Raw genomic sequence first — 13,826 nt, 5'->3', positions numbered from 1 at the left:
GCAGGGCGGGCTGCAGTTCATGGGACGGGGCCGCAGTGGGCAGGGCGGGCTGCAGTTCATGGGACGGGGCCGCAGTGGGCAGGGCGGGCTGCAGTGGGCAGGGCAGGGTGGGCTCTAGTGGACAGGATGGGGCTGCAGTACACAGGGTGAGGCTATACTGTGTTTGTTAAAAGGACAAGGGCCCATGGGGGCGGCCATAATTGACCTTTATGATCTTTACAAAGGGGAACTGTCCCATTCAACAAAATAAGCAACACAGAATTCCCATGAGGCAGACACATGCCCTGTGTGCCCATTCCTCTTTGTACTCACTCTAATGCTAATCTGCTTGACTGGGTCCAGAATCTTATGGGATAACTCATAGACCATACAGAACCATACTGAGGAAGTCCAGCAGGTTATAATCCAGTTAATTGCACAGTCACTCAGTCAGGACAGCTTCTGAAATGTGCTTGCTGGTGCCTCAGCCTTGAGCCTCACGGCTTCAGGCCTGTGTTACCAAGCCCTCAGTCCTGGCAGGTATGGCTCCCCTCTTCCCACAAGCTGCCCAGCAAACTTGGGCAAAGGCTCCTGATTCTGATTCCGGGGTGGAGCAGTCCCGAGTCCCGTCAGGTCTCTGCTTCTCTGTGCGGCTTCTGTAGCTGCTGCTCCCCTAGACCCTAGTCTGGCTGGCCCAGACTCTCTGGCCCTGCCTGTGCCCACTCGGTCCAGATCGTGAAGGTGGAAGAGATGGCAGCCAGCAAGTGCCGCCAGCCCGCAGTCAAACAGTTCCAGGACTCCAAGATCAAGTTCCCACTGCCCTAGCAGGTCCTGCATTACCAGCACAAGCCACAGTTCACCACCAGCAGCCCAGCGCCTTCTAGGCACAGCCCCCTACCCCATCCCAGTCTGCCCAATAGAACACCTTGGGAACTGGAAAAAAAAAACTCTGGCCCTCAAGGACACACTCCATTCTCTTGCTGCTTTTCTTTTAGTAAGGTTCTATTCTGCTGCTGCATCCGCTCGGTTTAATGGTGAGACGAGCTAGTCTCCTTACGGATAGACTAACACTGTATTCACATAGTCCTGCCATCCACATGGCAATGCCAGTCAGTGGCTAGGGAAGCCGTTTGACCACTAACCCCTTATCACCACGGTGTTGCTAACCCCATTTCTCTCCACAGACAAGCTGTACGATCGTGTTTATCTCACCGCTGGTCATAAGGGAGATAGGCCGGCTTGTGGAGAGGAGGCAGGCTCGCGTGCTGAGCGAATGACCGCCGGGGGAGAGCAGAGCGGGCGACGCGCTGGGCCATGCCTCAGGTGCTGACTGCGTGAGGGACATGTGATCTACACTACACAGTTATTGTCCATGATTGTTGTACTCGTCTATGAATGTACAGTGGACCTGCTGGCCACTTTCTTGGCTGGGCAGCCACGACTCCCTTTAGCCTTACATGTGTACTGGACATGACAGGCCTTCTCTGGCCTCTAGCTGGGGCAGCGAGGCAGAGGCACATACGACTCCATGGACAGAGGGTCATGACACCTGGCTTTGGTCATGACTGTTGCCTCTGCTGGCTGTAGACAGAGCGTGCCTCCGCCCATCTGGTGTGAAGAGTGTCCATGTCCTGGGGGCACCATTCTGCCTGTCTGTCGGAATTTGAGAAGCAAAATCCCTTGGAATCATGTTGCTGCCCCTGCTCAGAGCTCACTGTGGCTCTAGCCTTCTTGTCGAGTGCCATGAAGCACATCTGTAATTGTGACTATTCCAGAGACACACCAGAGGGCTCGTCCTGGATCTGCTACCTGATAACAAAGAACTGTGTCGTGACCTGTGTGCTTGGCCCCATTTCTTAGGGGGCTGGTGGCTGCGGGACCCTGTTTATGGAGGTCCGTACAACAGCTTCGAGAGTTTCCGCAGCAGACCTGGACCCGGAGAAGAGGCCAAGTCCCTGTCTAGTGGGTGCTCCGTGTGACACTGTCACATTAGGGGTCACAAGACCTGAAAGGTCTGCTTCTCAGAGACTTGGGAGGCTGTCTTCAGCGCTGTGTGCGGGGTGGGTGTGCAGACGAGCGAGACACAGCTCCCCTGAGTGGACTGATTGGCTGTGGGCAGGGGACTGGTTTTCAGCATCTTTACACTCTGAATGTGTATTTATGGATTTGATACACAAATGTTACCAAGCAGATTTTCCAGTCTGTTATCACTTATTACTGACAAAAAGGGAAAGTAGAAAACACGAAAAGGAATAATAAACTGACTTTTGTAGTAAACACGTGTCCTTCCAGTGATTTCTGTCTGGGCTGAGCACGGACCTTCAAGTGTGGCCTTTCCTGACCTCTTGGAGGGGCTCCTGGGATGGGGATCCCTTATGCCACATCCGTGCGTACTCCTGCCCCCACCCTGCCGTGAAATTGTGGGGGGTGGGATACCTGATTTTAACTAGAGTTGTTTATAGATAGACTGCATTTCCCCCCCCTATTTTTTTCCTCTTTATTTTCTTTCTTTGTACCGTTGAATTGGATCTGACTGGCACAGGAGATTTCCCCTCCTTCTCCAGCAGAGCATCTGGTGGATTCAAACCACTCACCTTCAGGATTGTGGCACAGTGTCTTGCTACTAGGCCAGCAGAGCTCCCTCAGACTGCATTTTTAATGTCTGCCCTTCATCTGACACATGGCAGAGACATTTCCCTCGTCCCATATAACCCACATGCTGAATCTTAGTGGCCTATCCAAGTCCTTGTTTCTCTAGTGTAAACTGGACAAAATGAGTGTCCCCTGAATCCTCAGAAACCACCCTGACCCTGCCTAGTTCTCTGGTGCTGCTGTGACTGATATCGTAAGTGGAATGGCTCAGTTCTCTGTGACAGGAACCCCAAGTAGGTGTATTTTGGTCCTCCCCTTCTTGTTGGGAACCCTTGAGTCATCAAGTCCAACTTTCAACAAACATGAATGCTTGGTCTCATCCCATCCTATCCTCATCTTTGACATTTTAGAGCCCACTGATAACAGTCATCTTGTCCACCTTGTTAAGGGTATTCCTCTCATTTGCTGACCCTCCACTTTTCTGAGCATGATGTCTTTCATCAAGGACTGGTTGCACCTAACCACATGCCCACAATAAGTGAGGTGAAGCTGTTCTATCTTTTCTGCTAAGGAGCATCCGGCTACACTCTTTCAAAGGTATTTGTTCTTTTGCAAGTGGGATAGTTAATGGTTTTCTCCAGCACCACAACCCGAAAGATTGTTCTGTCATCTTTATTCTCTGTCTACCTCTCAGATGTATAGTAGGTCATTGGAAAGATTATGGCTTGGTGCACCTTAGTCTTCAAACTAACATCCTTGCTTTTCAGCACTTTGGTGAGATCCCTAATTGCACACTTTCCCAGGACAACACATCTTTTGATTTCTTGACCGCTGGTACCATGTTTGTTGATTATGGGTCTGAGTAAGATGAACTAGTTGACAATGTCTTGTCACTCTACACAGAAACTGTCATGTTCAAGACCCAGAGAAGACAGCATCAGCATCACAGGAAGGACATGAATACTTGAACATGAACACGCGCTGTCCTAGGCAGCCATCCTTGATGCTCACTGGGGCATCCAGCCCTGGCCTGTTCTCAGTGGTTTTTCATCCAGTGGTAGGATTCTCACCTTCCATGTGGGAGACCAGGTTTTGATTCCTGGATTTTGATTCTCAGTTGATGCTGGTCTGTCAGGTCGATGCCCATCTCTGTCAGTGAAGACTGGTGTGTGGTTGTGATGCTGCTGACCAGGTTTCTGTGGAGCATTCAGAAGAGGAAGAAAGGCCTGGCAATCTTCCGGAAGTCAGTGAGTGACCCCTTAATGCATCACCACAGCCTCATCAGACAGGAAGCAGGCTGTGACTCCTGACCCTGGACTTGACCTTACTTTTCCTGTGATGACACCGCCTCTGCCTTCAGTAGCCAGAGGTGTTCAGAGTTGCCCCAAGTTCCCCATCTCTGACTGGAGTGCACCCTCAGGCCTGCTGGACACGCAGCCCGTTCTCCTGGAGCCGTAAACGGAGGGTCTGGATGCCCGTAAGTGCCCATGCTCTCCTGCAGTGTCCTCTTCTCCCTCAGTCCATCTCCTGATCCCTCCCCCTGACGTCCACTGCTCAGAGGCTTCTGAGGGTGCTGGGGCAGTTCTGTGGAACCATGCACGGGTCCTGCCAGGTCCACTTTACTGCCTTATTTTGTTCTTCGCTCCTAGTTGTCCCATTATAAGATAAATTGTGACAGTCACAAGAAACACCTTCTCAGAGGACTGACACCACACCCAACCGAACACACTGACATTGCATCAACGCCGACTCACGGCAAGCGCAAGGGACAACAGAGCCCTGTGTGAGTCCTGAGGAGGGTCCTGTCATCCTGCGGGAGCTGTTGGCCGCAGCTTCCCCCACAAGGAGGCCCAGTCATCCTAGCGGGGTCTTCCTGCGGGAGCAGATGGCCGCAGCTTTCTCCTGAGGAGCCTCTGGGGGGTTCAGTCCACCAGGCTTTCGGTTAGCAGCCAGCTGTGCTCCTTGGAGGTCACACAGTGGTCACGGAGCAGACATGCCTTGCCTGCGTGTTCTGTAACTTGTGGCGCTTAGACTCCTTTCCACCCACCGCTTGTTTTTCGCTAATGCCCTGTCCTGTGCCATCCTCCTCATCTCGGATATCTCCAAACCACTGCAGCGGCCCTGTGCCAGTCCCTCTTGTTGAGGTTCTCCTCTCTTTGACCCACCACCTTTCCAAGTGCGATGTCCCTCTCCGAGGAGTAGTGTATCTTAGCAACACGTCCAAAGTATGAGAGATGAAGCTTTGTCATCTTTGCTTCCAAGGAGCACTCTGGCTACACCTGCTCTGAGACTTACCTGTTAATCCCGTGTGTGTGTGTTAAATGCCGTTGAGTCGATGGCGACTCAGAGGGACCCCGTGTCCAACAGCCCTGTCCTATCCTGGGCCAGTCGCACTGTCTCAGACACATCTACCCCCGTTATCTCAGTTACTGTGTTAATCATGTCATCCAGGGTCTTCCTCTTTTGTGCTGGCACTTCGCCCTTCCAAGAATGATGCCCTCCTCTAAGGACTGGTCCTTTCTGGCAACATGCCTGAAGTATGTCAGGTTTGCCTCCACATTATGCTGAGTGAAATACCTCAGTCACGAAAGGACAGATACTGAATATAGTACCACTGTTGTAAAGTGGGACTGGCATCGGAGTTGGGGGCATATTAAGAGGGGATAATTAATGTGTACTGCATTGAAACAGATGAGGGAGAGAACTGTTTAGGAGGAATATATGATTAGATATTGTCATGACAAGAGTCCAGAATGAAAGCTGCACAGATTGTATAACAATGAATATGAATATATATTTTTTTTGGGGGGGGTTTCCTTTTCAAAGAGAAAAGCTAATTGAGGGGGAGGGGTGGGCAGGGAGGAAAGTGTAGCAATAAATATATGGAAATACAAAGTCTCTGTAAATGTTCATTAAAATAAAAATAATAATTTTAAAAAGCTATACATCTTAAAAAGAAATCCTTGCCTCCAAACAGCAACTTGGCTTCACCCTTTCCAGGACAGACCTGTTTGTTCTTTTGGTAGTCTATGGTTAGGGATCTCTCCAGGGTGCTGAGAAGCAATGTTGTCAGTTTAGAGATTAAGGTGTGCCTGATGCAGGTCATGGTCTTTGCAATTACTTGCTGTGCATCAGAGAGCTGGACAATGACTAAGGATGACAGAAGAAGCATTGATGCCTTTGAGTTATGGAGTTGGAAAAGAGTCTTGAACCTACCATGACCTCCAAGAAAAGAAATAGGTCTGTCTTAGAGAAGTTGAAACTCAAGCTTCTCCTTGAAGGTTGACAATTTGAAGCTCTGTTTCACTTTGGGCATGTGGCCAGGAGGAACCAGTCTTTGGAGAAGGACATCATGCTTGGAAGGGGGGGAAGGAGAGTGCAAGAGAGAAGACCCTGGATGAGATGGGCTGATAACAGTAACTAGGGCAGTGGGGTAGGTATGTCAGAATCAGTGAGACTAGCTCTGGATTAGGGCAAGCTTCAGAGCTGCTGTACATAGGGTCACTGTGGGTCATAGGTGACTGCACAGCTCATAAAAACAACTCAAAGGCATCCATAATTCTTCCATCATCCTTAGTCACTGTCCAGCTTTCTGATGCATAGCAAGTAATTGCAAAGGCCATAGCCTGTATCAGGTGTACCTTAGTCTCTAGATTGACATTGTAGCTCTTTTGCATTCAGGAAAGATCACTTGCAGCATATTTTCCCAAAGCAATCTGTCTTTGAATTTTATGATTGCTGGTGCCAAGGGTGTTGATTGTGGAGCCTAGTAAGCCGAAGCTGTTAACAGTCTCAATCTCATGTCTATCATGTCGCTGCCGATTCGTAGGATTTAAAAGAACATGTTTGAGGCAGAAATTCTTAACTAGTTAAACTATTGTTTGGTTTAAAAAAGACTTCAGGGAGACATTTTTGGTTTAAAGTTTAAGGATTATCTTAGCGCGTTATCTCTGTCAATTCATTGGACAAGACCCTTGACTCCAGAAAGTCCAGAGTCTATGAGAATTTGGAGCTCTGTTCTTCTTTTCTTGCCTTTTGAACAGGGTTCTGTAGAGCCTTTGATTAAAATATTTGGTAATGGTAACTAGACAGCACCATTTCGGGCTATTCCTGACACAGGGAGTCCTGGTGGTGTAGATTAAGCATTGAGCTGCTAACCTAAAGGTCGGCAGTTCAAATCCAGCAGCTGTTTGCAGGAGAAAGATGCGGCAGTTTGCTCTCATGAAGATTCTCCTCTTTGGGAACCCTGTGTGGCAGGCCTGTTCCGTCCTGCAGGGGGAAATGGGTCACGATTATCTCAGGAGCAGAGACTTGTTCCTGATTCTCCTTTCTGTGTTACGACAGGTGAGTGGAGACCAGCCAGGGGGCTGCTCGAGAACATTTAAAACACCAGGCGCTGCACCCCAGCCAGGAGGCAGGACGGCAGGACTACATGTGTGATTGGCCAGTTAACTGGAATGTCCTATGGCCCTGAGCTGTCAGCCCAAGGAGGTGATTGATTGTCTGCAAGCAGCCTCAGCAACCACGTTTTCTCTTCTGTCACTGTTGTAAATACCTTACCAACGGGACACTCTTAGCCTAGTGGTAAGAAATTGTGCTGTTAACCCAAAGACACGCAGTTCAAGCCACTAGCTGCTCTGTGGGAGACAGATGGACAGTCTCTCTCGTGTGATTTACTGCCTCTGAAAACCAGCTGGAGGGTCAGCCGTGGGTCTGTTCCAACTCAAAGGTACACAGCACCCTTTCCTGGCAGCACTGACCATGATCACCTGTGCAGCCCCGGCCCTCATTGTGGTCCCCCATGGCCACCAGGTCTAGACTGAGCGCCTTCAGGGTTTCCTCATGCCAGGCGGCCTATGACCACCTCAGCCGCCCGGACTTCCCGCTGAGCTCATGCAGGCAACCACTCCCATCTTTCCTGAGGGCCGGAGCCCCAGGTGAAGACAGGAGAGCCAGACCCCAGGCCATAGACGGGCACTCTCCACGCTTTTCCTGTTACAAGGACAGGCGTTGGGCTCCTAGCCTCCTGCTGGTGCCTTCTGCTCTGCAGTCGGGTGACATCGGCCGCTGTTCACAGTGACCCTGAGTGCAGCAGAACACTTGGCCGCCCGGAGACACCCTCAGTATCTGCGCTGGACCTGGCTGTCTCGTGAAGGGGCCCCCTCTTCTCTGTGACCGCCTTCTTGACCAAGCATCATGTCTTCCTCCGGAAACCACGGACACCTCTGTTCAGTCTCTTTCCTGATCCTTCTGCCTGAGTCTGAGAATCCTGCAGCCGAGCACACAGTGAGTGCGTGCGTGCGCGAGTGGGTGTGTGCCTGTGTGTTTGTGTGTGTAAGCTTGTGTACGCATGAGCCTGAGAATGTGTGTGCATATACGTGTGGGTGTGAATGTGCGGTGTGTGTGTGCTTGTATATGTCTGATTGTGATGTGTATGTTTCACATGTGTGTATACACGTGTTTATCTTTGTGGGTACATGTGTGCTTTGACTACATGTCTGTACCAGGGATATGCTGATGTGTGTGACTTGTGTGTATGTCTAGTGGCAGAAGGATGGGCAGTTTCCTCCCGTGTGATTAACTGCCTCTGAAAACCCTCCATAGGGTCAGCTCTGGGTCGATTCCAACTCTATGGTACACAGTAACAACAACAACAACAATAACAACGACGACGTATATGTCTGTGTGGGCACACAAGTGCTGTATGCATGTGTATTGTAGATTTGTACGCGGTTTGTATTTGTGTTGTATGTTCATGTATGTACGAGCGTACACATTTGTGTTGTACAAGTGCAAGTGTGTGGTGTGTATGTTTATGTGCATAGGGGTGTGTGTGTACTTGTGTTTGGGTCTTTTGCCTGTTCTCGGAGGCTCCCCTTGGACAGTTTTGAGACTCTAACTGGCACGCAGTTGTATGACCACGTTCTGGAATGAGTGCACCGCGGCGTGGGCTGTGGGAGGGCCGAGGGAAGAAGATGTGCAACAATGAAAAAAAAGAAGCGGTGAATGAAGCACTCAAGCCTCCTTTACTGGTAAAGAGAAAAAAAAAGATTTTAAAGAGATTAGTGGCACAATGCGTTAAGCATTTGACAAAAAAAATGTTGGTGATTCGAACTCACCACTGCTCTGTGGGAGAAAGATGGGGCTGTTTGTTAAGATTGCAACTTTGGGAGCCTTGGACGTGTTTCTCCTGGGGGACTTTCTCCTGGGGGAGCCTCTCCTGGGGGGTGCTTCTCCTGAGGGAGCTTCTCCTGGGGGGCCTTCTCCTGAGGGAACCTCTCCAGGGGGGCCTTCTTTCGGGGGAACCTCTCCTGGGGGAGCTTTTCCTGGGTTTATAGGGCATATGGTGGTGTGTGAGTAGGAACTGACAGTAGTAGTAGTACGTCAGGGAGAGCGGCTTTTGTTTCATGGAATGTTAACAGGATTATAAATGCAGAAGTCAGTCTGCTCTGGACCAGCAGGGTCCCCCTCAGGTGCCCCGAGACCTGTAGTGGGTTTTACCATAGTTTATGGATAGTTAGACTTCCGCCTGAGGGGGTTCTGTGAGGAGATGGGTTCTTGGAGATGAGCTGTTAGGAAGTTGTGAGTTAGCTGTTGTGAAGCTGGCCCTGGACATGTCACTATGGGTGTGGAACGGAGTCAGGTCCAGCAAGGGGTGTGAAGCAGCGGGGAGGCCATGGGTAGTGGGGGTTGGGGCTGCCAGGAGAGGAGCTTCCGGAAAGGCTTCCTGTCCAAACACTGCCCAGATGGGTCTGGAGAAGCTTCTGGAAAGGCTTCCTGTTCCCAGCACTGTACCCCAGGTGGATATGGGAAGGGCAGCTCTCGCGTGGAAGGAGCTGTGTCCCCGTCCTTCTGACCTGCTTTAGTGGACGTGACCTTTAGATGCCATGTCTTTGTTCAGAAATGACACCTTGGCAGGTGTCAGTAGTTGTTCTAACCCTTTCAAGGCCCGGTTATTTTCTGTTTGGACGTTTTTATTGAACCCTGTGTTTTCAGTAATGGATAGCATTTTGAACAAAATGCAACTGTCTTTTGAGGTGATATGATTTCGGTACAACTCAAAACTTAAACTTATTGCTCTCAAGTCTTGACTAATACCTGACCCTCACTGAATTTTCAGGAGGCTGTAAGCGGCATAGGAGGAGACTGCCCATCTTTCTCCCAGGGGACAGTCGGTGGATTCAAACCACTTGCCTTTGGGTTGGCAGCGCAGCTCCTTACCACCAGGCTACCAGAAGTCACCTGGATGTCCCAGCTGGTGTCTGGTGCTGGAGTTGGTGGGATGAGGCGCCTTTCTTCAGCGTGGCATTGTTCCACCGTCCCCAGCAGGAGGGTATGTGCGCTGAGAGTAGGTTAGCATTTCCCCTCCAAATCCCAAGCCAGCTAGATTATGATTCATAACGATCTTTCTTTACAGGAGGAGATGGCCTTTCTTTGTTCTGTGGAACAGCTGGCGGATTTGAACTGCTGACTGCTAGTTATCAGCCCAGCACGTGAGACCCCCCACCACCAGAGCTCCTGCAGTAAATCTCAGAGGCAGAAAATGTAAGTCATCACTTTATGTACTGTGGGCACCAAATGGTTACCACAAGATACAGGACAGGGTGGGCCCAGTCTCTTTGAGTGACTGTAGGTTCAGGCAACATGAGTTGGAATGGCATTGATCTTTCCTCCATCTCTCTTATTCCGTCTCCAATGTTCAGATGTGGACAAAGCAACTGAAAATACCGTGCCTTGGATCAGGCACACCTTAGTCTTTAAGTGGACATCCTTGCTCTTTAGCACTTTGGAGAGGGCCCTAACAGCAGATTTTCCCATTGCAACATGTCTTTTGATTCGATAGATTTGGGTTGTGGTGCTGGAGAGGAGCGCTGAATATCCCAGGGTCTGTCAAAAGAGACACATCTGTCCCAGAGGGAGTGCAGCTGAGGAGCTTTTTAGAGGCCAGGATGGTGAAACTTCATCTCACGTACTTTGGGCATGTTGTCAGGAGGGGTTGGTCTTTGGAAAAAAGACCTCCTTCTGGGAAAGGTGGAGGGTCAGAGAAAGGGAGAAGATTCTCAGTGAGAAGGTTTGACACATTAAGCCTGGTGGAGACTGTGAGGATGGCAGGATCAGGCAAGTTTCAGTTGTTTATAGAGTGGCTATGAGTTGTAGGTGACTCGATGGCACCTAAAACTGGTTGATATGATCTGCCTGGCGATGTCAACCAGGTACCAGTCTGCCCTGTGGAAAGTGATGAGAAAAAGAAAATGAACTTCTCCCTGAGAGGAAGTAGTCCAGGGGCCTTGTGCCCCGGCTGGCCGCTCCCGTGGTGGACATGCTCCTCTGTTGGGGCTTCTGGTTGCCGTCACTGCTGCCTTCACTTGATGAGCATTGTCGGAAAGGTGAGTTACGGAAAACAGAGGCAGCACAGCATCGAACGAGCTCATGGAGTAGAATTGCAGTGCAGCCTGCGTGCAGAATAAGCCTGGAGCGCCACCTCCTACCTTATAAAAAACTAACTCAAAATAGGTCACACGACTGGGAGTGAGAGCCGAGATCCAGTCAGACTCTGCTCTGTATGGTCTGTCAGGTTTACACTGGCTGATTTTCAGGACATTGCCAGGCCTTTCTGCCTAGTCTTCATCTAGAAGCCCGGCTGAAACCTGTTCACCCGGGTGACCCTGCTGGTGTTTGAAAGACTGGTGGGTCAGCTTCCAGGATGACAGCCCCCTGTGAGCCCAGAGGTGTGACAGACTGACCGGTGGGGCTTGTGTTCCCCGCAGTGTGTCTGGTGGGTGGAGGGTGTGGCGGGAGATGACCCAGGCAGCATTGTGTTCTGCAGGGTGCTCACTGAAGGTGCACTTCAGAAAGAGGAGGTGCGCTGGGTGGACTCTCTCCTCTCACTGCTCACCGCTCGCTCCAGAGCGTCGCTTGGGGACTGGCTGCTCGAGTTATTTTTGCCTCTGTGGTGACGCTGACCCAGATACAGTCCTTCCAGAACCTGGCTCGCGGGGCCCCTCCAGTCTCACTCGGGGAGGCTCTGTGCTGTTCTCTGCTGTGTAATCTTACTCTGTCCTCCGACCAAGAGCAGTTAAGCCTGACAGCACTTTTGAATGGGATTCCAGTTAGCAGATACTGTTCTCGTAAAGTCACTGCAGTACAGGGGGGCCCTCGGCATTTCAGTGATTATGCTTGACTCTACTCTGGTGGTTTGAGTCCATCCAGGGTTACCTCAGAAGAAGGGCCTGGCTACCTGCTTTCAGAAGCCTAGCCATATAGATCCGAGGAGTATGGTCCTACTCAGACACACTCAGGGAGTTAGTGCGAGTCGGGGCCCCACAGTCCCCCCTCCACGACATCTGGTGTCTGTTAAGGAGATCTCCCTCGGTCCCCGTTTGCTCTGCCCACTTGGAACCTTGTCTGAGAGCCCTGAGCCGGTGGAGCTGCTGGTGCTGGGGCTCTTGCTTGCTCTCAAGCTGTTCCTTTATTTCTTGTAATGTGAGTTAACTTTTAGAAAGCAGATTGGTTTTCCATTTGGTAATTCATCCATGTGCTGTTTATACTGTTACTTACTCACAGCATAACCACACCCTTCCCATTTCTTCCCTGTGATTCTCATTTCCTCTAATCCTTTTATTCAACACTTTCTGCCTCCAGGGCTTTATTCTTGGACAGCTGCTGCTCTCCTGGGTGGTTGGTTATTCTAAGGCACAAATGCCTCCTGCTGCTTACCCCGCTATTGTTAGGCTGAAAGTGGAGCCACAGGGTGAGTTCTGTTCAAGACTGAAGGGTGATGAGGCTTTAGCTCTAGAATGCAGCAGAAGAAGGGAGGAAGGGACGGAGGGAGGGAGGCAGAAGCAGCAGGCTTTGTGTGAGTTCCTGACAGCAGCTGTGGTGCCATGCTTACACGTCCCTCTGTGTCGTAGGCTTCTGCCCTCCAGTTCCCATCTGTTCCGGGGGGTGTCTCAACATCTCATGTCTCCTAGGAAGGAGCCCCTCCCTGGGGTCACACAGCCCTCCCTGGCTTGTTTCTGTGATTTGGGTTAAGGGTCTGGGGTCTAGGCCTAGTATCTGGGTCCAGGGATTAGGTAGGGGTCCAGGTCAGGAGTCTGGACCTGGGTCAGGGATCTGGGTCCAAGTCAGGGATCCGAGTCTAGGTCTAGGACCTGGGTTAGGAGTCCGGGTCAGGGGTCTGGATCAGAGGTCTGGGTCAGGAGTCCACATGTGGGTCCAGGTCAGGGGTCTGGATCAGAGGTCTGGAGTCTGGGTCTGGGTCTGCATTTCTGCGCTCCCAGACAGCACTGGTGCTGATGTGCTGGTCTTAGGATGGGCACTGCCTGGGGTAGCTCCCCGAGATCAAAGAAGGAGGCTTTGAGGACACGGACTTGCTCAAAGCTACCCTTCATCTGCAGTGAAACCAGGCTAATTATTGAGAACACAGCGTACAGATGCAGCGTGTCTGCGAGGAACAGGCTGGCCTTTTACTGAGCTTCTGTAATTAAAGCTGGCTCCAGGCGTTGCTAGGGTGCCCGCCACTGAGGGAGGCGCAACCTAATATCGCTGTGTAAAGAGATTGTCTTAGCAGCGGGGCCTCTGGGCCCATCCTGCACAGGGACCCGTCCGAGGCTGTGCGCCAGGTGGGCTTTGTCAGCCCAGCCTGTCAGCTCATCAGGTAGCTTCGGTCAGATGCTGGGAATTGGGTCTGCCAAGGTGACAGCCTGGTGACAGTCACACCTGATTGCCAGTGAGCTGGCACGCAGGGCGGAGTGGTGCTGACCCACACAGCCACGTCCTAGGTCGTCTCTGAAGTCGCTCACTGCACTTAGCTGGCCATCGTACCTGCTAGGGACTGCCTTGTGACGTCTGTTGCATTAGTTATGCTGTGCAGCCTTCACCCCGGTCTCTAAAACCACTGTCACCTAAAGAGCTCAGCACAGAAGCCTGAGGCCCCTCCCACCCCAAGGGCCCTGCTGCGGCCTGTTGCTGCCCCTACTCAGGCCAAACGCCGCCGCCCTCCTTGGGGGTCTGCTTCGCTCTGCGTGATGCTGGCATGGTCTGCGGGGACTTGCTGCCGACAGAGGGCGACCCTCTCTGGCCATTTGAATTCACTGGTGGCTCTGTGGGAGCAAGGTGGGCAGTCTCCTCCCATGCTGTTTGTTGCCTTCCGAAACCTGCTGGAGGGTCAGCTCCGACTGAAGACAATGACTTTGAGTTTTCTTTTTCTAGTGCTTAATGTAGGGTGTCGGGGCTGGTGAGGATGGCATAGGTTT

At 51.3% G+C, this 13,826-nt stretch overlaps 1 protein-coding gene across 1 annotated transcript in view; it reads left to right on the top strand.

The window, feature by feature from the left end:
* The window catches only part of SLC37A3 (solute carrier family 37, member 3), a 25,146-nt gene extending 23,890 nt beyond the window's left edge, over nt 1-1,256 (top strand). The window contains exon 14 of the mRNA XM_006887162.1: nt 1,164-1,256. Within this exon, the coding sequence (XP_006887224.1) occupies nt 1,164-1,256 (93 nt within the window). The remainder of the gene's footprint in view (nt 1-1,163) is intronic.
* The last annotated feature ends 12,570 nt before the right edge of the window (nt 1,257-13,826 follow it).

This window comes from Elephantulus edwardii, unplaced genomic scaffold (assembly GCF_000299155.1).
Source record: "Elephantulus edwardii isolate Elephantulus edwardi_28Jun2011 unplaced genomic scaffold, EleEdw1.0 scaffold00055, whole genome shotgun sequence".
In the NCBI taxonomy this organism is placed as follows: domain Eukaryota; kingdom Metazoa; phylum Chordata; class Mammalia; order Macroscelidea; family Macroscelididae; genus Elephantulus; species Elephantulus edwardii.
Note: the sequence above shows the minus strand (reverse complement) of the source record. Positions and strands in the feature narration are given on the sequence as shown.